Below are 23,882 nucleotides of genomic sequence, written 5' to 3'. Positions count from 1 at the left end.
AGTGCCTACCCACCTGTGAGGCAGCCTTCTGATGGCCTGGCCCACCTTCCCCAGAACCAGGGGAGGCCTGAGGCTTCAGTTTTACTCTGCTGCAAAATGAAGGCGGGCCCGCAAGCCGGCTACACCTAGGGAGGCTGTTTAGGACAATTTCATTCCATTAAATTAAAAAATACTGACTGGCTGGCAGGCAGGTGCCATGTCTGGGAACAGGGACCGGGGAGCTTCACCTTTTTGTCTTGGCTTTTCTTTGGGCTGTGGGGGGGCATCCATTTCCAGGGTCGGGGAGGAAATACCAAATGCATTGTTGTTCTGCTCAATACATCTCACTTGTTTCTAATAAAGAAAGCAGCTGAACAAAACCTTCTGTCCTGGTATTCCTGGTCAGCAGGTGGCAGTGGAAGAAATGGAGTGCTGGAGCCAGGACCACAGGGCTTGGCCACAAAGTCCCTCAAGCCCACAGCACCAGGCCAGCTTCCAAAGGCCTTCCTTTAAGGCTGCCCTTCTTCCAGGGCAAACTTGGTGTTGTCAGACCCTTCCCACCCGCCAGAGACGAGCTGCTATTGACCCAGGTTCACTCCAAGTTAGAGCAGCAACTGGGCTCTCAGCCAGCACCTGAGCACCTCAGCACAGGAGCCGGCCCAGGCTTCCCTAGCTGGGCACAGAGCAGCCCCCTTGGTCCAGGTCAGCAGTGGCTCCTCTGGTGGAGGTGCAGGCCCCGTGCCTTCCCACTGTGCCCAGGTGCCACATCTCTCCTCCTGCACCACTGGCCGGGTGGTTCTTTGAGTCACTAGGGGTGCATTTTAACATGGGAAGTTGCTGGGCCCCAGTAGCTGTGTTTAAGACTTCCCATTCCCCCTCTTCTCATCCTCTGGAACTTACCCATTCCCTGACCCTCTGATCCTTTCAGATCCATGACTGGTGCCTCCAAGCCCCTTTCCAGGGAAGCTGAGAGGACACAGGACCTGCCTGACCCCTCTAAAGCCCCCCAACCCTCCTGTCCCAAACCAAGTCACTCAGGCTCCTATGGCCCATGCCTTTTTTCCTGCCCTTAGCTTTGGGCTGAGAGAACATAGCCCTATGTGTTGTTTCTACCCATGGGCCTCCGGGATAAAAAGCTGTGATTTCAGGCTGGGCGCGGTGGCTCACGCCTGTAATCCCAGCACTTTGGGAGGGCGAGGCGGGTGGATCACGAGGTCAGGAGATCGAGACCATCCTGGCTAACACTATGAAACCCCGTCTCTACTAAAAACACAAAAAAATTAGCCGGGCGTGGTGGTGGGCGCCTGTAGTCCCAGCTACTTGGGAAGCTGAGGCAGGAGAATGGTGTGAACCTGGGAGGCGGAGCTTGCAGTGAGCCAAGGTCGTGCCACTGCACTCTAGCCTAGGCGACAGAGCGAGACTCCATCTCAAAAAAACAAACAAAAAAAACCCCTGTGATTTCTCCCTTGCTTCTGCTTCCCAGTTCACTTCCTTAAAGACTCTTGCCCTTTTGGCTGGGTGCAGTGGCTCACGCCTGTAATCCCAGCACTTTGGGAGGTCAAGGCGGGTGGATCACCTGAGGTCAGGAGTTCGAGACCAGCCTGGCCAACATGGTGAAACCCCGTCTCTACTAAAAATACAAAAATTAGCTGGGTGTGGTGGCAGGCGCCTGTAATCCCAGCTACTCCGGAGGCTGAGGCAAGAGAATCGCTTGAACCCGGGAGGCAGAGGTCGCAGTGAGCCGAGATCATGCCATCGCACTCCATCCTGGGGGACGAGCAAGACTTTGTCTCAAAAAAAAAAAAAAAAAAAAAAAAAGACTCTTGCCCTTTCAAGGCAGCCTTCTCAGTATTGGGCCCTCATCCTAGCCTTCACCCCTTCCTCTTGGTACCAGATACGAAACCAGAGAAGCCAAGCAGGATGGGCACTCAGCCCTGGGTCTGGTGCTCACCTGACCCAGACCCCCCAGCCAGCCCCTGGCCAGACCTGGCTCTGCAGGGGCTGGACAATGCTAATAGCTCTTCATTTGCTAAAACTGGACTTAGCCTCACTGTGCCTCCCATCCTGAGGCTGCAGTTTGGCAGCCTGATCCTCTGACAGCCCTGAGTGCCAGATGCCCAGGCTGCCTGGCCTGGCCCGCCTGGCCCGGCCCATTCCTTCTGGGCCCTTTTGATTCTGATTATCCTCTTTCAGACACACAAATTAACCAGAGCCAAACGCCACTCCCAGCATGAAGGAGCGGGGGACACTGCCACTTTCTGCATTAGTTCTTGGAGTTGCTAGAAGGTGGAGTCTGCCCCAGCCCTGTGTTTTGGTTTCTGTGGGGCTTGGGGCCAGTTCAAGGCCTATCCCAGCCCAGTTTCAGGCCACCCTCTGGGGACTAATGTCAAGTTCTGCCCTTGTCCAGTGCCGGCACTGTTGGCTGGCAGAACCTAAAACACCAGGCCTCCACATTTCGCCCTGCTGGCAGGGGCGGGTGCAGGATTTTCTCCAGATTCTGTCGCCTAGTGTCCAGTGCGCTCTCCCAGCATTTCTATAGAGGCGGCCCAAGCAGCGTTTCCAGCCTTTGTGTAAAAGGCTGGCTGGCTGGAGGAAGGGAAGCCCGTGTCCTTGGGATTTGCCCTACTGAGCAGACAGGGGCCTTGAGCCCAGCCAAGCCTGGAGAGTGGCAGTCTGAGGGTCCCTCAGACTCCTGTCTCCTCTTCATTCAAGGCCCCTGTGTATGTGTGAGAGAGAGAGAGAGTGTGTGTGTGTGTGTGTGTGTGTGTGTGTGTGTGTGTGTGTGTGTGTGTTGTGGGGAGGCGCTGACCTTCTGAATTGGCATCCTCAGACAGTCTTGTGATACTCGCAGCAGCTTTAAGCCAGGAGCAGGGATCGGGCTATTTAGAGCTGTGGCATCTCCTGCTGCCACCCCCTGGCTGTCTTAGACAAGTCCATGCCCTGTTGAGGGGAGAGGCCCAAGAAACTCATCCAGCCATGTCCCTCCTCATGGGCCTGTGGGGGTGGCAGCATAGAGGTGCTCAGGGAGTGGCGGTGGTGAAATCAACGTGCTTCTTTATTTTTTAAACTAGATAGGCTCATTCTACTGTCTTCTCCAGGGCTCTTCTATGAAACAGTTACAAACCTACGGCCAGGCCGGGCAGTGGCTCACACCTGTAATCCCAGCACTTTGGAATGCTGGGGCAGGAGGATCACTTGAGGTCAGGAGCTCGAGACCAGCCTGGGCAACATAGGGAGACCCCCGCCCCCCCAGCCATCTCTACATAAAATTTAAACATTAGCCAGGTTTGGTGGCCTGTGCCTGTAGTCCCAGCTACTCAGGAGGCTGAGATGGGAGGATCGCTTGAGCCTGGGAGTTCAAAGCTGCAGTGAGCCATGATTGCAACATTGCACTCCAGCCTGGGCGACGGAGCGAGACCCTGTCTCAAAAAATAAAAACCAAAACCTACTGCCAGTTTCCCCAGGGCTTCATGCCTCAGCGCTCCCTTCTTGCTTTGAGAAGGGAAGGGGAGCTCAGGTTCCGGAGCTGGAGGGAGGAGTCCAGGAAGGCCTGGGGTAAAGGAGGGCTTAGGGGCTAAGCTCGGGGTCGGGGCCAAGTGGAGTGACTGCGCTCCTCTGGGGGAAGGAGGCTGGGATGGCCCACAGGAGGACAGAGGGGAACTGAGGGCCCACAAGTGTCCTGCTCCCCAAGTCTCCTGGCAGCAACAGGCTTGCTCCTCATAAGTCACAATGAGGGGTGGGCTGAGGACAAGAGGAGCTGGGGCCATCTCAGGGCCCCAGGGTTGGAGCTCACTGAAGTCACATGAACACCTTTCTGTTCTTCAGGAGGGGCCCAGGCAGCCCTCAGCACCCAGGTGAGACCAGCGCCTGGTGAATGGGCTGAGTGGGCCAAGTGGGTGGGCTGGGGGGCTGGTACTCCCACCACCTGACTCCAGAGGAGGAGAGGGCTCTGCAGGGGATGTGGACTGGCACTCGCAGAACCCCAAGGCGAGTGAGCTGGGCCCTCAGGAGCACTGGATGCGGATTTGGATGAAGAGCGTGGCTGGTGACAGTGAGGCCCCGTCCTTGGAAAGCAGGTGTATGTGGCGGTACCCTGTAGGGAGGACAGCCAGGCCTCAGGTCCTCTGTGCACCCTGGGGGTCTGGCCCAGCCCGGGCCTGCTTCAGGGCAGGAAATTCGAGGCACAAAGGTGAACAGGGTCTGCAGGACCTGGACCCACATCCCTCTCCATCCCCACCAGCCTCCACCAACCTTGCTTTAGGCTGCTAAGAGGCAGTGTAAACTGGCCCACAAAGTCATTGGGGGAGGTGGCGTCATAATCTTCTACCACAAACCGGACCAGTGCCAGCTCCGGAGCCCGCAGCTGGAACTGCAGGGTCTGCCCCCAGCGGGGGTTGAAGCCTAGGGCACAGGGATGGCAGTCAGAGCCCAGGGGCCCCAGGACCCACCCTGCACCACCCTTCGCTCTCTGCAGTCTCCCCCGACCCCACTTCCGCCAGTGGCTGCCCACCATTGTTGAGCACGTAGTCAGTCTCCTGCCGGGCACAGTCTGCGGGCACCCCATGGATCTCAACGCGCACCAGGGGGTCCACAATGGAGTGTGGCTTCTCGGCATTCAGCTTGGGTAGCTGCTGTGCAGTCAGCACCTGTGGGTGAGGGAGGGAGTGACTGGGGCCCAAGCCCACCTTGGCCATCCCCTCATGGGCCTCAAGCTCACACCACCCTCACTTCCAAATGTCCCCAGCCTCCCTTGCCTTCCTCCACCTCACAAAGAGCCTTTCCAGAACCAGTCTGACCCCACATTGGGGCCCGTTCCAGCCTGCTGACCTGGATGCTGAGAGTGGTTCTGGGAGGTCCCGGGTACTCAGGGTCAAAGGTCGAGTCAGGTTGCCGCAGGCAGGCAGGTTTTAGGACGTAGCCACACTGCCCATTGACTAGGAAGCGCCCGGCATTGAGGTCCATCTCGTAGCCTGGCGTCTGGAAGTTCAAGGCCACTGTGGACACAGCAGGGTCAGAGCAGGGGCTCTTAGCGGCCCTGTTCTCACTACTCAGTTTCAGGGGACTGCATTCCTCTCTACAAAGGGCCTGGGGTCCCACTGTCTGCTTAGTGCTGCTCTGCCCCCACGGTGACTTTAGGGGAGGGGGTCATGGACCCAGCCCCCACTGTCGCCTGTACTTCTGCCCTAGGATCCCTCAAGACTGGGGTGGGAGGTACTAAAAAAGCCCCCACCCTCAGGGCCAGGCTTGGGTCAGAGCCAGGGGTCTGAGGAAGCCTGGGGTTTCCATCCTTACCCCAAGGAGACGATACAGCCCTCCTTTGGTGGGGCTCAGCGTCCCCCAGAGCCCACCCTTGTCAGTGTTGACTTAGTGGGACTGCCAGGTGTGTGGGGGTTGTGTGTGTCCGGGGGACATGGGAGTGGAGGTTTTAATTTCTACCATGATAAAAATGCGAGACCTGTACACTGTCAAGAACAAACGAGCCTGATTTGATTTTCCCACCTACATTGCTGGCAACTTTAAAAATAATCAACAAAATGCGTGTTTCCACCGTCTGGAAGGCTGTGTGGGCCCCTCACTGCTGAGGCCTCCCCCACACTGTGGCACCCCGCCTGCTCCCATTCCTGTGGACCCCACTTACCCAGCTGACAGCCCGAGTTCCACATCTCCTGGGGACTGTAGTTGGCTGAGTTCATCCGCAGCCCCAGCGGGTACACGCGGGTCAGCTGGCGGGCATTGTGCCTGACAAAGCTGTTCCCTGGGGCAGAGTTGGGGTGAGACTGTGACAGACTCCGGGGGTCCCTCACCCAAAGCCCCGGCCTGTAACCTCCAGGGAACAGAGCCCAAGCCCATCCCCAGGTCGCCCTGCCCCCGCTCCTCACTCTCTTCTGACCTAGAGTGAGAGGGGAGCTCACTGAGGAGGCTGCAGGGACCCCCTCCAGCCACACAGCCTGGCCCCGCATCCCCAGCCCCCAATTCCCCGCTCCTGACAAAGTTCCAACCAAGTACACTGAATGCCCACAGCCCTCCAGCTCCACCGTGGTTCCCGGAATTCTTCTCCAGGCCAAGCCCCCCAGGCCTTCAACAACCTGTTCCTCCTGTCTGGAAAGCGCTCTCCCCTCTTCACCTGGCTGCTTCCTAGTCCTCCGGGTGATGTGTCCTCTCAGCATCACCTGCCCTAGGAATTCCTCCCCAGTGTCGCAGCAGCTGCTGGGCTCCCCCAGCCCTTAGCCCAGCCTGACCCATCACCCTCTATGGCCGGCCCCACCACAGGGCTCTGAAGGCAGACAGCAGGCCGCCCTCAGCGTGCCACTCCCCTCCATCCACCCTGGCATGTGCGGGGCCCTCATTCCCTCAGCCCAGCCCCTCTTTGGGGTCCTCTTGACCTCTTTACTGTCCCCCAAAGCCCCCTCAACTCCTTTCCAGACTCCCTTCAGGAGGTCTCTCACCCTCTCGCCCCCAAACACCCAGTGCCCCAGCTCCTACCTGCCTCCCGAATGAGTTTCTTGGCTTTGCGCTCGCTGAGGGAGCTGACCTGGCAGGGTTGCGGGGTGTTGGGGGCAGGGTGCAGGGTCCGCAGGCGGGTGGCGTGGCAGTACACAGCCAGGGCCGACAGCTCCGGGGAGATCTGCTTGGCCTAGGAGACCAGGCTCAGTGGGGCTCAGCTGGCCCCCGCTTCCCACACCCGTCCTCCCACCTTCCCCCCCTTCCCCACCCCACCCATCCCAGCTCTCACCAGCCGCCTCTGCGCTGCAGCCTCCACCTCCTCTTCCTCCTCCTCCTCCTCCTCCTCCTCCTCCCGATCCGACAGAGCCCGGCCATCCTCGCTCCGAGCAGCGGGCAGCTTCTTTCCCTTCACCAGGACCCGGCCCTTCAGCTGCTGTGGGGGCCAACGTGGAGGATGAAGGGTTAGGCCTTCTCGCCCCTGTGGCAGCCAGTCAGTCAGTTATTCAACCACCGCCTTGTGAGGGGCTGGCTAGGGGTGGGAGGCAGGAAAGGAGACACAGAGATGAGTGATGTTTCTAATAGGAAAGAGTGGAGAATGGCCTAGGAGGCCATCAGGAAGGGATGCTTAATAAGGTCCCTCCACATCAGAATATACACAGCAGCCACTACAATGCACGCGACAGCTCGGGACTGAAAGGAAAGGGGCCCTCTTCAAAGAAGATCTTACGTGGAAGAAGTGAGGCTACAACCTGGAATCACATGTCCTTTTTTGGTACCATTTAAAAGAGAAGACAGTACACATGTGTACACAGGTAATGTGTGTGGGGAAATTCTTGAAGGACATGCAAGAAAGTTAGAGATGGTTACTTCTTGTGAAAGAGGACAGGTCAGTGGAGGGAGGGGAGCACTGTTCATCGCGTCCCTTAGTACAGCTCAGTTTTCTTTTACCATATGGGTGTGATTTTCACAGTAATAACAAAAATCACATCTCACACACACACGAGGGTGAGTCAACCCTGCCTGCATGTTGGGGATTGGAAGTAGGAGGAGAGTTTTCTCAAGGAGCCCGACAGGATAAATGTCTGGAGAGAGCCAAGGACACGCTCTGGTGTCTGGGGGAGAGCAGGAGGCCGCCTCAGGCCCGAGAGTTGGGGAAGTGGATAAGGCCACAGGAAGAGGTGGCTGAAGTTGAGCTGAATTCTAAGCAGGTGACGCTTGGCAAGTGTGGATGGCCGAGAAGGGACTTCCAGGTGGAGAAAGTGTCAAGCGGGGCCTTGCAGGTGGGAATGGCAGAGCCTGCAGGACTCTACAGGCAGGGACGCAGGGCCAGCAGGGCAAAGCCAGGTTACAGAAGAGGGTGTGTGTGGGGGGGTCTAGTCAAGAATGGAGAGCCAGAGGGCAGCAGAAGGACAAGACCAGGGGATGGCAGACCTCAGATGAACGGAGGAACAGAGAAAAGTTAAGGCAGCAAGAGGTGAGGGGTCCTGAGCCACAGAGGTGGCACGAGCAGTGCAGGGAGGCGGACTCCCACCAGACCTCCCTCCACCCAGGCTAGGGGCTGGGGGGCGTCACCTCTGGGGATGGCAGCTCCTCGGGATTTGGGGAGTCCAGCGCCTGTGTCACCAGCATGTCCCCCAGGATGGTGCAGAGGTGGCGGGCCATGGCAGCCTGCTGCTCCAGCCCGCAGTGGTTCTCCAGGGATAGGATGACAGGGTAAGGGGACAGCTGTGGGGGGAAGGGCAGCAGCTCAGAGCCACTCCCCTCCCTCTGCCAGTATCTCCCAACATCTGGCTCCCAGACCCTTCAGGACAGGCAGGCAAAGGCAGGGCTCTGGAGAACCCAGGGAAGCAGCAGACTGTCCAGGAGGCTGAGGGCGGCTGCAGGAATGATTTTTTTTTTCTTTGAGATGGAGTGTTGCTCTGTCGCCCATGCTGGAGTACAGTGGTGCAATTTCAGCTCACTACAACTCCATCTCCCGGGTTCAAGTGATTCTCCCTGCCTCAGCCTCCTAAGTAGCTGGGATTACAGGCGCCCGCCACCACACCCAGCTAATTTTTGTAATTTTAGTAGAGATGAGGTTTCACCATGTTGGCCAGGCTGGTCTCAAACTCCTGACCTCAGGTGATCTGCCCACCTCAGCCTCCCAAAGTGCTGGGATTACAGGTGTGAGCCACCACGCCCGGCCGATTTTTTGTTGTTGTTGTTGTTTAAGCTTTGGTCTCTCTCCATCACCCAGGCTGAAGTGCAGTGGCGCAGTCAGTCTCCCTGTGTTCTCCAGTCCTGGGCTCAAGTGATCCTCCCACCTCAGCCTCCTGAGTAACTCAGCCTACAGGCACATGCCCCCACACTCAGCTAATTTTTATTTTTGTTGAGACAGGATGTAGCTATTTGCTCAGGCTGGTCTGGAATTCCTGGCCTCAAGTGATCCTCGCGTCAGCCTCCCAGAGTGCTGGGAATACGGGTGTGAGCCACCGCACCTGGTCCCATAAATGCTTTTTACATGTGAATGACATTGACCATGTCAGTGATGTGAAAACTCTCCTCCCATCATTTGCTGATGGGAAGATTTGCACACTGTGACCAAAGTTGCAGTGTTTATGCAGATGCCACTGGTGAGCTTCTCTTACAGCTTATTTATTCTTTGGAAGTCATGATTAAAATGTCCTTCCCTCCCCCAGAGGTTTTCTTCTGGAAACTCTGTGATTTTTAGGACACTTCCCAAATATGAGAGAGGGAACATATTTCCCAAATATGAGGGTGGCATCTCATTCAGCTTTATGCCACCCCATTGGCCACTTATCCCAGCAGCACTTGGTGAATGAATGATTCTCTGGGCAAGGGTTTCCTCTGGAAGGACGGAGGGCAGCTGGCATGTGAGTGCGGACGGAGGTCATTGGGAAGGCTGTGGGGCTGGGGCTGGGCATCCCAGGGGCTCACCGTGAAGGCATGGTCGCGCACGGCTTGGACCACGTCCCGGAAGAGAATCTTGGAGGTGAGGGTATGGCCATGATAGATGACGGGCTCCCCTCCTGGCCCCTCCCAGCAGTCCAGCTCCACGCAGCGGCATCCCTGGGCAAAGGCCCTGTGCGTGGACAGATGGGTGGACAGGCAAGGTGTTGCCAGAGTGCCACAGAGCAGGGCAGCAGGCAGGCTGGGCCAGGAAGGCCCCAGGAAGCCAGCCCATGTCTCTCCCCAGGTGGGGCTCCCGGAAACATTCACCCCCTGCTACAGTACCTAACGTAGGCCTCAGTGCTGCTGGGCCCCCCGATCTGGGAGTCAGTCAGATAGGTGTTGTGGGAGGAAGAGATGAAGTAGTGGGCGAGGGGCTGGTTCATGTCCTGGAACACACACGTGTGGGTGTTGTCCAAGGCAGCCCCCTCTGGCGACAACAGGTACATCATGAAGCCATCCAGTGTCATCAGCTCATGCTGCTTGGCTGCAGGGGTGGCAGGAGAGGGCATCAGGCCACATAGGGATCCCCCATGTCCAGCTTCCAATGCCCCCAAGGCCCACTCAACTTAGGAATAATGACTAGACAATCTACTGACTAGACTCCACGTAAGTCATGCCACTTAACCTTCGACCAGACCCTGGGAGGAAGACAAACTGTTGTGCCATTTTACACATGTGGAAGCTGAGTCTGGAGGAGGCGAGGTAACCTGCCCGAGATGATGCCCACACCAGCCCGCAGCAGAACCCGCTTGGCTGGGAACACAGCCCTTTCAGGTGCCACGACCTGGCCGTGCCACCCCCCCCCACCTGTCTCGTTGAGCTCATAGGTCTGAATGAGCTGCTGGGCGCGGGCCAGTGTGGCGCCCTCCTCGCCCTGGTCCTCCAGGAACTCCAGCAGCTCGGGGGCACTCAGCACGCGGTCCTCGCCCGAGTACTGATGGAAGATCTCCTCCAGCTCCGGCCGCTTCAGCAGCCGCCGCAGGAACTCCTCGATCTCAGCCCCCTCTAGACGGTCGTTGTTGGAGTGGTCACACTCCTGGGGAGCAGCAGGAGAAGCTCAGAGGAGGCAGACACTCCAGGAAACCTGGCCCCTTTGACCCATCTGTCATCTACCACATCTGAGAAGGCAATGGTCCCCATTTCACAGGTAGAAAAACAGAGTAAGACTTGTGACTCTAGCTCACACAGCTGGTAAATTACAGGGCAGGATTTTTTGGTTTGTTTTTTAGGTTTGTTTGTTTGGTCTTGCTCTGTTACCCAGGCTGGAGCACAGTGGCATGATCATAGCTCACTGCAGCTTCCAACGCGTGATCTCAAGTGATCCTCCCACCTCAGCCTTCCAAATAGCTGGACAGCTGGGACCACTGGTGTGCACCACTGCACCTGGCTAATTTTTGTATTTTTTGTAGAGATGGGGTCTTGCTATGTTGCCCAAGCTGATCTCAAACTCCTGGCTTCAAGCAATCCTCCCGCCTAGGCCTCCCAAAGTGCTGGGATGACAGGGGTGAGCCACTGAGCCTGGCCGGCAGGGCTGGACTTTAAAGGTCTCTCTCGTTCAGTGCCTGCCCCTCTGCACCATGACCTACCCCAAGAATCAAGATGTGGAAGGAAAAATGGTGACCCTGGGCCAAGACAGGGCCCTTGGGCCCTCACACTCCCCTAGGTGGACACGTTACTATCCTGACATGCACATATTCACACCCAGGGTCATTGAACAAGTCAATGAGAATTCATGGAGCATCCCTGTGAAGCTGTGGCCCAGGGGTCCAGCTGCCATGGGCTCTCCTGTCTTTCGGGGTCACAGGTGGGTCCCACCGTCCACATGCACACAGAGGTCTGCCATGGGCTCCAGCTGGGCCATAGCTGCAGAGCCCACTCCTGTGTGCTCCTGTGCTCCCATGCATGAGGTGCCAACACGTGCCACAGTGGAGGGTCTGCGTGGAGAAGGGTACACACGTGTATCTGTGCACATGCACGCCTGTAGGCTGGCTCCTGCCTGTGCAAAAGGTGCCTTGCAGACTCAGGGAAATGAAAACAGCTTTGCTGCTCACTTTGGAGGGGTAGGAACTGAGGATGAGGAAAGTTCTGGGCCCCGGCTCCCCACTCCCTTCCTGGCCCAGTGGCCTCAGGGGAGGCAAAAGGCTAACTAACCCCAGATGTTGCCTTTGTGCAGGGAAAGGCTGCTCGCTCCAAAAAACCTGCAGATGGAGAGGGCAGGGGATCTGATGATTCAGATGGCTGGGGGCAGGCAGAGGTCAGAGTGATGGCAGAGCCAGGGGCTGGGGTTCAGGGCGGAAGCCCACCTTGAAGAGGAGGTAGGCGTACATGTCGTTCATGTCCACGTTGACCATTCTCAGCAGGCTCTTGATCTCCTTGAAGCTCATCTTGCTGTCCTGGTTGGAGTCAGCCCGGTGCAGATAGGAGTGGATCCAGGTGTGGGTGCTCAGGAAATAACAGCAACACGCCAGGCTGCCCCCAGCCCTCAGGTAACTGGCTGGTAAGTCACCCCCACCTGGGTCTGGGGGATCCCCAGTTTAGGGGCTGGACTTTCCCCTTGGCCTGTGCACTCCCCGAGCACGGTAGCAGTGTCTCCTCCGCAGGACTGGGGCTTACCAAAGACAGGAGGCCCTGTCTTCACCCTCAGAAGGCCTCAGGCCTCCCTGAAGGAGGCGCCGCGCCACCCCTCCTGGTGGGAGCTTGGGCCTAGCCAGGGCGCGTGTCCCCACCCTCAGTTTCGAAGACCAAGGGCTCCGACCCAGACCGTGCGCCTTCAGGACAGGGGCCCTGCCTTCCCTGGGCGTGGGGGCTCTCCAAGGATGGGGCCCTCCCTCCCAGCCCCGGCAGGATATTGGTCTAGCCGCTCGCGCTGGCTCATGGCGTCCAGGCGCGCGCGGAGCTTGGTCAGACCGCGCACCCAGCGCTGCGCTTCCTCAGCCGTGGGCGCCGCCAGGTCCAGGTTCTTGCGGCGGCCCTTGAAGGTGATGGTGAGGCAGCGCGCCGGCGCGAAGGCACCCCCGAAGCGCCGCAGGCCCTCGGACTGGTGGCCCTCGCGGACCGCCTCGATGTGCTGCACGAAGACTGAGAGGAGGGCCGGGTCAGGGCGGAGGACCGGGCCTGTCCCCACCTCCCTGTCCGCCCGGCGCTCCCCGGCCTCTCACAGATGTGCTGCGATGGCGCACGCGGGATGCGCCGCTGGAACCACACGCTCAGGCCGTCCTCCTGCAGCCGGTACAGCCGCTCCTTGTGCCACGTGCGCGAGCGGATCTTGCGGAGCCGGGAGCCCCGCAGCATGGCGCGCACGTCCTCGTCCTCCGTCAGGCCTGCCGGGGCGGGAGGACCCGGGGCGTCAGGCCGTACCTGCCCAGAGGCTCCCCTGCCCTCCCCCGCTAGGACCTGCTGCCCCTTCCTCCAGCCTCTCCAAACCCAGGCCTTCGCCCCACAGTAAGCTTCCCTCCCCCTCGCAGGACTCCCCTCCTCCCCGATTGTAAGAAGCCTCCTGCACTGGGTTTGGCTTTAAGCTTTGGAGCCATAAGCGCCCCCCAACCCCCAACCCGTACCCCATCTCCCTCCTTCCTTCCAAGCAGCGGCCTCTGCAGTCCCTCAGTGTGGAACTGCCCTCGGACAATGCCTGGGACTCAGGCCTCACTAAAGGTTGCCCTTTCTGGCAGGGCGCGGTGGCTCACGCCTGTAATCTCAGCACTTGGGAGGCCGAGGTGGGTGGATCACTTGAGGTCGGGAGTTCGAGACCAGCCTGGCCAACATGGTGCAACCCCACCTCTACTAAAAATACAAAATTAGCTGGGTGTGGTGGCACATCCCTGTAATCCCAGCTACTCGGGAGGCTGAGGTTGCCATGAGCCAAGATCGTGCCACTGCACTGCAGCCGAAGCGACAGAGTGAGACTGCGTCTTAACCAAAAAAAAAAAAGTTGCCTTTTCTGCCACTATCCCCCACCACATGGCTTCCAGCCTTCAAGTCCAGAATTTGCCACCAACAGCCTTTTTCCCTTGATGTGAAACCGTAGCCATCAGGAAGGTCTCACCATCTAACCTAGATCTCTCTTGCTGTAACCCAAGCACCTTGCCTCTGCTTTCCCAAAGACAAGGAGGACAGCAGAGGCCACCCTGGCTCCAGGGTCACAGGCCAAGGACTCCAGGATCAGCCCTGCCCAGCTGATCTCCAGGCATGGGAGGCTGAGGCATGAGAATCACTTGAATCCAGGAGGCGGAGGTTGCAGTGAGCCAAGATTGTGCCACTGCACTCCAGCTTGGGCAACAGAGTGAGACTCTTGTCTCTAAAAAATAAATAAATAAAAGCATCTCCTGTGTGCAGGCCCTGCTCATGTACTAACAGACAAGGAAACTGAGGCTCAGGGAAGCTTAAGTAAGTTGTCAGAATTCCATACTGGTAGAAGCCACTTTGGGCTCTGGAGGTCAGGGTCCAGCGCCTCTGACCTTTGGCCCTGCACTGCACGGCTCTTCTAGTGCTTCTAAATTCCGAAGTCTGGGGAGTAAGTCTCAACGCTATCACTTCCCAGTTATTTAATACATGGCCCCAGTGGCACTAACCTGTCACTAAGCCTCATGTTCTCCATCCATAAAATGGAGACCACAATCATACCTGCTGCAAAATCCAAAATTCAGAGGTTTCTACAGCGTGACCGACACTGTGCCCCGGAGAGGTTCGGCCCTCTCCTGGCTCTGGCCCCCTGGAACACGTGATGCCCAGCCCAAACAGTGCCACCCCCTGCTCTACAATGCCTCAACGAGAGTCACAACCAAAGATTTTTGAGTCAGAGGACAATAGAGGAGGTGGGAACTGGGTAAACGGAGAGTCCATGGCCTTTGGAGGTGGGGCACAGCCCGGAGTGAATGAGGGCCCAGAGTTTCCAGAGAACCGGAATATAGATCTGTGTGTGAAGCCTCCAGATATTCTAATGTTGACAACGAAATCAAATTGAAAAAAAATAAAAACCAATAACCCCTGTGTGGGCCAAAAGAAGTAAGACAGAGGGCCTCTCTTCCTCCCTTTATTTCGACAAGCCCCTAATACTGGGTTTGGCTTTGTGACCCCAAGGCCCTGGCTTGCCCAATTGCAAATTCTGACCTAAGGAATTGAGTCTGTATCTCTGGACCATCTCCTCTCACCCTCTCTTGGACCCTTTTGTAGGATCCTTCTCCCTTCTCTTCCTCCTATCTGAGTCCTTGAAGGACCAGTTCAGATATCACCTCCTCCAGGAAACCTTCCTTGATTTGTCCTCAAGTGGACATTCTCCCTCTCTGACCACTAACAGCACTTTTTGCTTTAATTAAAATAAAACACAAAACCCACCTATATACTTTAATAAATCTGAGGGCGGAATGAGGTCTTATCTCCTCACCACAGTGCTCATCCCAGAGCCAGGATACCAGCTAGTGTTGACTGAAGGGGCAGACAGGTAGACGGACAGATGGGGGGACTAAGTGAATTCTATCCCCAGCTCTGCCCCATCTGTCCAGAGTTCAGGGCAGAGGCCTCGCAGGTCAGGGTTTCTCAACCTTAGCTGTGCATCGGAATTACCCAGGGGAGGCTGCAGACACCACAGCCCAGGGCATCTCACCCAGCTGGTGTGGGATGGGGCCTGGGCATCTGTATTTTTAAAACCCACTTTGACCATGACTGAAAATCAGGGTCTCAGGGGCAAGAGGAGAAATCCACCTCCTTAAGAGGCCATGACCCCTCTGGGGCCAGCCTGTGGCCCTAACAGCTCCAGAGGGTCCCTCAGGGTCTAGACTGTGGCCCTCTGAGTGAATGCCCACTCGGTACCCCCTGGTCAGGAAGGGGAAAGTGGAACCCTCCTCTTTCCAGACAAACAGCTAGGCGTACACGGCACGTGCCAGGCCGAGGGGCTCACCAGACCCCCCCACCCACCAGGTCCAGGTAGCCTCTAAATGGTCCCATCCTGAGCAATGACAGGGTGAGGGCAGAGGGGAGCCTGCAGCGCCACTACACTTAGGCACATCCTCCTACACCCCCTTGGCCATGGGAAAGGGGACTGCTCATTGCCATGACAACCAGGCTCTGCAGCTGGGGCTGCCTCCCCTACCTAGGCCAGCCCTCTGATGCCAAGCCCATGGGTGTGGGGGAGATGAGTGACTAAGGCCGGAAATGGGGGTGAGTCACCGGGGCCTGCTCTGTCCAGAGCCTTCTGCAAACAGGCCATCAACACAGGCAGCCTGAACGCCTGACTGGGCCCCCACTTGGGCAGGCTCCCAATGGAGGGGGCCCCTACTTCTGGCCCCTTACCCTCAGCTCCCCAGGAACCTGTTGGGGGAAGGGGTGACATTCCAGGCTGCCCCGCAAACTGGCACTGCCCCCCAAACACACACCCAATGGAAAAGCCAAACAGAAGGAGGGTGCAGTCCCAGGCGGGGCCAGGTGCTGAGTCCCTGGTTGGGTGCTTCTGTTTCCCCACTGCTCGTGCTTCTGAACCCTGGGGCAGTGAGAGGACTGGGGTGTCCAGCAGGAAGGGCAGGACCAACAGAGGTAAGGAGGCAAGGTCAGAGGGAGGGCTCAGGGCCGGGGCAGTGATGCTGCGAGGACCGTGGCTCTCCATCCAGCCACCCAGTAGACATTTATAGGTCCTGCCAGGCCCAAACCCACAGATGTCGCCTTGACCTTGTTCCTACCTGCTCTGAACAGGTGCACAAGCCGCCCACCTCCTACTGTTCCTGTGGGGTTTGTATCTACTTGAACCATCTCTGCCTTGATCCTGCAGCTGCTGGGCCAGTGACTGAGTGGGTGGAGACAATCACAAAATAATAGCAGTGAAAATGAGGGCAAACGAAAGCCAAAAGGTGGAAACAACCTGAGTGCTCATCAACAGATGAGCCTGTAATCCCAGCACTTTGGGAGGCCAAGGCAGGCGGGTCATTTGAGGTCAGGAGTTCAAGACCAGCCTGACCAACATGGTGAAACCCTGTCTCTACAAAAAATAAAAAACATTAGCTGGGCATGGTGGCTCACACCTGTAATCCCAGTACTTTGGAAGGCCGAAGCAGGCAGATCATTTGAGGTCAGGAGTTCAAGACCAGCCTGACCAACATGGTGAAACCCTGTTTCTATTTAAAATATAAAACATCAGCCGGGCATGGTGGCTCACACCTGCAATCCCAGCACTTTGGGAGGCTGAGGCATGTGGATCATTTGAGGCAAGGAGTTCGAGACCAGCCTAACCAACATGGTGAAACCCTGTCTCTACTAAAAACATAAAACATTAGCTGGGCATGGTGGCTCACACCTGTAATCCCAGCACTTTGGGAGGCCGAGGCAGGCAGATCATTTGAGGTCAGGAGTTCGAGACCAGCCTGACCAACATGGTGAAACCCCATCTCTACTAAAAATAGAAAACATTAGCTGAGCATGGTGGCCCACGCCTGTAATCTCAGCTACTAGGGAGGCTAAGGCAGGAGAATGCTTGAACCCAGAAGGCAGAGGTTGCAGCGAGCTGAGATTGTGCCACTATACTCCAGCCTGGGTGACACGGCGAGACTCCGTCTCAAAAAACAAAACAAAACAAAACAAACAAAAAACATATGAGACAGATGAGTGCATAAGCAAAATATGGTTTATCGATACAATGGAATAGTATTCAGCCATGTAAAGGAGTGAAATCTGATGCACGCCACAACATGGATGAACCTTGAAAACATCATGCTAAGTGAAAGAAGCCAGACCCCAAACAACAAATACTATGTGATTCCACCCATGTGAGGTACCCAGAGCGGCAAGTTCATAGAGACAGAAAGTAGCTGGGAGGGTACCAGGGGCTGGAATGGGGAGGTAATGGAGAGTTATTGCTTGATGGTTAGTTTCTGTTTGGATGATGAAAAAGTTTTGGAAATAGGCAACAGTAATAGTTGCACAACAGTGTGAATGTAATTAATGCCAGTGAATTAACCACTTAAAAATGGTTGCAATGGCCAATTTCATTATATATATTTTACCATATTTTTTTTTTTTTGAGATGGAGTCTCGCTCTGTTGCCCAGGCTGGAGTGCAGTGGCACGAACTTGGCTCACTGCAAGCTCCGCCTCCTGGGTTCACGCCATTCTCCTGCCTCAGCCTCCTGAGTAGCTAGGACTGCAGGTGCCCGCCACCACACCTGGCTAATTTTTTTTGTATTTTTTAGTAGAGACGGGGTTTCACCGTGTTAGCCAGGATGGTCTTGATATCCTGACCTCATGATCCGCCCACCTCAGCCTCCCAAAGTGCTGGGATTACAGGCATGAGCCACTGCGCCCAGCCTATTTTGTTTTTTGTTTTTTTTTTTTTTTTTGAGACAGCATCTCGTTCTGTTGCCCAGGCTGGAGTGCAGTGGCACGATCTCAGCTCACTGCAACCCCCACCTCCCGGGTTCAAGTGATTTCCGGCTAATTGTTGTATTTTTAGTAGAGGTGGGGTTTCACCATGTTGGCCAGGCTGGTCTCGAACTCCTGACCTCAAGTGATCCACTCGCCTCGGCCTCCCAAAGTGCTAGGATTACAGGCGTGAGCCACAGCACCCGGCCTATTTTACCATAATTTTTAAAGTTTAATGATATAATATGCTGGAAACCATTGTATACTTTTTTTTTTTTTTCTGAGACAGGGTCTTGCTCTGTAGCCAGGCTGGGGTGCAGTGGCACAATAATGGCTCACTGCAGCAGCCTCAAACTCTTGGGCTCAAACAATCCACCTACCTGAGCCTCCCGAGGAGCTGGGACTACAGACTTGCACTACCAGGCCTGAATAATTTTTAAATTTTTTTGTAGAGTTGGGGTCACACTGTGATGCCCAGGCTGGTCTCAAACTCCTGGCCTCAAGTGATTCAACAGCCTCTGCCTCCCAAAGTGCTCCGCACTGTGTACTTTCAATGGATAAATTATAAGGTATGTGAATGAATATCTCAAAAATGCTGTTAAAGAGGCAGACAGCCAGGTCGGCACCCGGTGGGGCTGAAATGTGGTGGAAGTTGGGGGAGTCTGACCCCAAAGGGCTGTGTGTGGCCACAACAGGCACAAGCACATGGAGCCTGGTTTAGGCCTGGCCCATAGTGGGTGCTCAGTAAATGATCACAAAGAAGGAAACTGAGGCAGGGCTCTGGGGAAGTGAGTTAGTGCCCCGGGTGGAAAGAGGCACCCACGTGTTCTGATCCATCTGTCCCCTTAGTCCCATGGCCTCCAGGGGGTACCTTCCCCAGACCAGGACAGCGGCACCTCCCGCCCAATTCAGTGTTGTCAGCTGGGGCTCAGACACCTTCCCAAGCTGCCCGCTTATCTCAGCCTCAGAGAGGGGTCAGGCGTGCTGAGGAAAGGGCAGGCCCAGTTTCTCAACTTCCACCTGCAGCCCGGGCGGTTTGGGGCGTGGATGGTCTGGGGCCTGAGCAGTTCTGTAAGGGTAGCCAAGACCAGGGACCAGAAACTACCTCATGTCAGAGCTGGAAGGGGCCCCAAATCCCACCCTTTTCACAGGTGCACCACTGAGCTCAGAGAGGACAAGCCCTGTGTGCTGAAGATAGTGCAGGTCGCCCCCAGGCAGGGATGGATATAGAGGCTGTGCGGTGGAGACAGGCGCCAGGGCAGCTGGCAGGGAGGGTGGGAGTTCTGTCCAGGCGTGTCCCGGAGGGGTGGCATGCAGGCAGGGCAGGGTGTGTGCGGGGTGTATGCATAGGTGGGGAGTGTGTGTGTGCGTGAGACAGTGTGTGTGTATGAGTGTGAGTGAATGTGTGTGAGTGTGTGAGTGTGTGTGTGTGTGTGTACAGGGTTCATGGGTAGAGAGGGTGGAAGGTGGGCCAGCCAGGGGGAAATAGGCGGCTCGCACTCGGGAGGTGCACACAGGGCTCCACAGGAATGCGAGTCATGCAGGGAACTGCTACAGCCAGCAGCTGTGGCCAAGGCCGAGCAGGGAGTAGAGAAAGAGCGTTTCCAGGTGGCCGGGGCTGTGAGGCTCTAGGAGAGGACACACAATGGCGAGGGGTCCCAAAGACCCTCCCACCCTAATCCTTTAGCCAGCAGGCAGCCTCCACACCTCAGGCACCAAGCATGTCCCCCGTGACCCAGCTGGCTGCCACACCCAGGGCTGGAGCCTGGCGGGGGCTCGGTGCCAGAGTCCATAACATTCCTTGGAGAATCAACAAAGTCAGGAAAGGCAGGCGGTGCTTCCCTTGGCCCCGGGCCGGACACAGCAAGCGGGGGTGGCAGCACCCTTTTCTCTGGGGCCAGAACAGGCATGAAACCTGGTTGGGTGCGGAAGTCAGGGTAGGGGACAGGGAAAGATGTGAGGGGGACCACAGGGCCTGGCAGAGCCAGCCCCCTAGTCCCACCTGGCATGCCCCTGCTTAGACCGGAGGGCCACCCAGCTTACCCACCACCCAGGCCAGGCACCTGCCAGGGCTGGGGGTTGTTCTGAAGACCCTCACCTGCCAAGTCACCCACAGCAGTCCCACTCACCCTGTGGAAGACATCCCAGGCAGGCCATGGGCCGAGCCCTCTCGCTCAGGGGCACTTGGTAGTGTGTGTAGGCCGGGGAGGCAAGGGGGCAGGATTCTGCCCACTCAGGCCTCTGCCCATGGGGAGGATGAGGGGCAGGGGTGGAGCATCAGGGCACAGGCACACACAGGGCTCTGGGGACACAGGGTGGCCAGAGAAAATCCAGGACACCCGTTAAATGTGAAATTCAGATAAAAAATAATTTTTTAGTATAAATACATTCCATATTCCGCGTTTAGTGGAATTCCAAACTTAACCGGGTGTTCTGTATTTTATTTGGCAGCCCTGTGAGGACGCTCCTGGGGGCTGGCAGGGCCCCCATGGGAGAGGAGCGGCCAGGAGGCCCCCTGCAGGTATCAGCTTCTCTATCAGTCACTGTGTGACAAGCACAGACTCTGGGCCACACTGCCTGGGTTCAAATTTTCTCTCAGCTACTTCCCAGCTTTGAACCCCAGGCAAGTTACCAAATCTCTCGGAGTCTTAGTTTCCTCATCTGTAAGAGAAGGCTACTGGTACCACCTACCTCATATTAGTGTGAGCATTAAATGAGATAATATGCGAAAAGCGCCTGGGACAGTGACAAAATTGTTCATTAGTATTCATCAGGCTAGCCAAGAATGGTGGCTTACACCTGTAATCCCAGCACTTTGGGAATCCAAGGCAGGAGGATTCTTTTAGCCCAGGAGTTCAAGACCAGCCTGGACAACACAGTGAGACCCCAACTCTACAAAAAACAGAAACAAAATTAGCTGGATGTGGTGGTACCCAGTCTCCCAGTCTCCTGAGTCCCAGCTACTTGGGAGACTGAGGTGGGAGGATCACTTGAGGTCAGGAATTTGAGGTTGCAGTGAGCCATGATCATGCCACTGCACTCCAGCCTGGGTGACAGAATGAGACCCTGTCTCATAAACAACTAACAACAACAGCAACAACAAAAAGTATTCACTGGGAGCCATCATGGAAAACTAGGCTCTGGCAGCAGGCAGGCATGTGGCCTTGGGCGGTGATTTCACCCCTCCGCCTTGAGCTTCCCGTCTGTAATGTGACATGAGGACAGCACCTCCCGCACAGGGATGCCTGAGGATTAAGCAGGATCAGGTCTGATGCAAGCTCAGCACAGTGCCTCGCGCATGGCGGGTGCTCACTGGGCTCTAGCGCTCCTCTCTCTTCAATGATTCCCTGCAAGTCAGCAGCCCAGCCCAGGAGCGGGGGACTGGAGGGGGGACAAAGGACTCCCACTCACTGTGGGGGTGTTTTCTTCCTCCTTCCCCGCTCATCTGGGTCTCCCTAGTGTGGCCCTAAAGGATTTTCCTTCCTCAGGCCCCTCTGAGCCACTCCCTGCCCTAGTCCCTTGACCTGATTTGATATAAAATCTATTCTCTGTTAGGCTAAGGGGTGTGGTGATGGCAGGGGCAGAGCGAGGCGGGGGAGGCTACCTGGGTGACAGGCCTAGGCCTTGGCCTCTGATGGCCCAAGGGGCTGGGCCCCAAGACTGGGTTTCCTTCTCCACCCTGTCCCTGGACTCCCTATGGCCTGGGGAAGGGACATTCCCAACAGACTCGGACTCAACATTCCTCTCTCTGCAGTCACTCAGCAGGACAGGGCAGTGGTGAGGAATGAGGGTGACCTAGATGACATTCTGATATCTATGTAGTTCCCGAGAGTGTCACCTTGATGAGGTGCCCAGAGCTCCCGTGCAGCCTTACTCAGCTGATGAGTACCGAGGCCCGGGCTCAGCTGTAATTATTTGTCTGCATGTGACTCTGCCCACTAAACTGTGCACTCCCTGAGGGCAAAGCTCTGTGCTACTCATCTCTGTAGCCCCAGCCCCTGGCACAGCACCCTGGCCCACTAATGGCGCTCAGCAAACGTGTGGGATGAAGAGGCCAATGGGCACGGGGCCTCCCCTCAGCCCTTCCGCGGCACCCATGACCCTGCCAGGGCTGACTCCCAGGGCTGCCCTCAGCCATCCCCAAACCACACCATTTCTTAGCCCAGAGAATGACACCTGTCGATCACAGAGTCCAGCCCAGTCTATCTCCTGGGAGTTCTGGGGTCCATCCTGGGTGTCCCCCAAGTCTGGTCCCCACCCCTTGCCCAACTAACTCCTCAGCCTCCCTCCTTGGGTCTCCCTGTTTCGCCCCTGCCTTCGTCCAACCTGCCCCCCACTCTCCACACTCACTCCTGCCCAAGCCCTTTCTGGGGCTCCTGATGCCCTCCAGATAAAGTCCATGACTCTCCAGGGAGGGCCTGGAGAAGCTCCTCCCACCCCCAGCCTCTCCCCTTTGCCACTCCCGTCTTCCTCAGCTGGGGCCAGCCAGGGCCTGCTGGCTCCCCAGCCCCTCATGTGCTGCCCCCTGTTCCCCCACCCCCAAGGTCCTGTTCCTTTGTTTCACTGTCTGATCTCCCTGCTGGAACCTCAGCTCTCTAATGCAAGAGCCCCAGGGTGGAGCATACCATAGGCACTCCGCAAGTGCTTGTACCATAGTACCATACCATGGGCACTGCATAAGTGCTTGTCCAATGCATGCACAGTTGAATGGATGGCAGGGTAGAGATGGTGTCCTATGTCTCAGTAACCAGAGTGCCAGGCACAGCACCCAGACATAGTCAGCGCTCAGGTGGAACGAGTCGAGGTAACAAGAAGGCAAAACTGGCAATCAGGACCCCTGAATTCTGCCCTAAGTTCTACACGGGGTCCCTGGCAGCCTTGTCCTTCTGTTCCGGAGTTCCACACCTAGCCTCTCCATCACTGACTATTCTACCAATGGCAGGTCCAACGCAGCACTTCAGTGGCGCGGTCCCTTCCACGTCAGACAACACTCTCGCACACACCCTCTCATTCAAGCCCTCCACTGCCCTGCGGGTCCCACTTTTCCCAGACTCTGAGAGGGTACCAGGGCCCATGTGGTGGGGCACCACCAGGGTGCCAGTCACACTTTGCCCTTTGTTGGCTGTGGTCACAGGCAAATTCCTTGCCGTCTCTGAGTCAGTTTCCTCACTTGTGAAATGAGGATTCACCTCCCACCTAGGAAGTCGAGGAAGATTGCAAGACACCACCTGTGTAACCCACCCAGTGCCAGCTGCCTCTGTGATGTTCCAGTGAGCCACAGTTACATTCCTTCTCCACGACTGACTTCCCCAAATCTGAGGTGAGAGCCTTGGCTGTCGGACGTAGGCTGTTAGACCAGTCCTGCCAGAGCAGTGTGGCTGTGGCCGCCTCTGTGGGGCCGCGGGTTGGAGGGCTGCTGCGGAGGCCAGCCTCTTCTGCGGAGGCCGACCGCAAACTCGCATCCTTCCTAAGGGCTGCCAAGACCCCGAGACACCCTGGCAGAACCTAGATACTGCTGGGGAGCCGGACGAGGGACACCCCAAGCCTCCCTCTCCCGCTCCATTCTCCCTGGAGACCCCACCAGCGCCCCGTGCCCGAATTCGCGCTTCAGACGCCCCGCGAGCGCCCCCTGGTGGGAAGCAAAGAACACCCTGGGCGCCCGGCTCGCCCCGGGACCCTCGGATGACCCCAGGTGCGACCCCCAGCTGGAGGGAGCTGGCCCTCCGCCCCTAGCCATAGCCTCCCAGCCCCGTGCAGCCTGGGGAGTCCACGAACTGCTCCCTGGAGCGCCCCAGACTGGGCCTCTGGGAACGGTCCGCGCCCACCCCACCGCCCCCTGCCCGTCACTGACCCATCTTCTTCAGCGCCCGCAGCCCGGGCCTCTTGGTGCCGCCATCGGAGGGAGTCGGCGGGGACGGGAGAGCGACCGGCGCCGCGACTTGGGCTGCGACCTGGGCGGCCACCGGGGGCTCCTCGGGCGGGCGGCGGCAGCGCCTCCAGCGGCCGCACAGCATGGCTTAGCGGGGGGCCGGGGCCGGGCCCGGGGTCTGCACGCGGGGACAGGGCAGCGGGGCGCCGCTCTGGCCCGGCCCCGGCTCTGAGCGAGGCGGCGAGCGAAGAAACTTAGCGGCGCGGGAGGGAGTCGGAGGAGGCAGCAGGAGGTGGGGC

General features: G+C 57.3%; 1 protein-coding gene across 2 annotated transcripts; it reads right to left on the bottom strand.

Moving 5' to 3' along the window:
- Window positions 1-3,016: 3,016 nt before the first annotated feature.
- On the bottom strand, window positions 3,017-23,877 carry PLCD3 (phospholipase C delta 3). Of its 2 annotated transcripts, none has more exons than XM_034941642.3 (15): window positions 23,566-23,877; window positions 12,534-12,695; window positions 12,225-12,453; window positions 11,679-11,808; window positions 10,183-10,411; window positions 9,658-9,859; window positions 9,361-9,505; window positions 7,996-8,148; window positions 6,713-6,856; window positions 6,463-6,613; window positions 5,618-5,734; window positions 4,807-4,973; window positions 4,490-4,625; window positions 4,231-4,380; window positions 3,017-4,072 (listed from the first exon to the last, which is right to left on the bottom strand). In XM_034941642.3, the coding sequence occupies exons 1-15, from the start codon at window positions 23,726-23,728 to the stop codon at window positions 3,984-3,986; spliced, it is 2,367 nt and encodes a 788-aa protein (XP_034797533.3). In that variant the 5' UTR covers window positions 23,729-23,877; the 3' UTR covers window positions 3,017-3,983. The 2 variants fall into 2 exon arrangements, with proteins under 2 accessions (XP_034797533.3, XP_034797534.3); XM_034941643.3 differs by having other exon boundaries at window positions 6,713-6,853.
- Window positions 23,878-23,882: the final 5 nt, after the last annotated feature.

This window comes from Pan paniscus, chromosome 19, assembly GCF_029289425.2.
Source record: "Pan paniscus chromosome 19, NHGRI_mPanPan1-v2.0_pri, whole genome shotgun sequence".
NCBI classification, from domain to species: Eukaryota; Metazoa; Chordata; class Mammalia; order Primates; family Hominidae; genus Pan; species Pan paniscus.
This window is presented reverse-complemented; position numbering and strand designations above follow the sequence as displayed.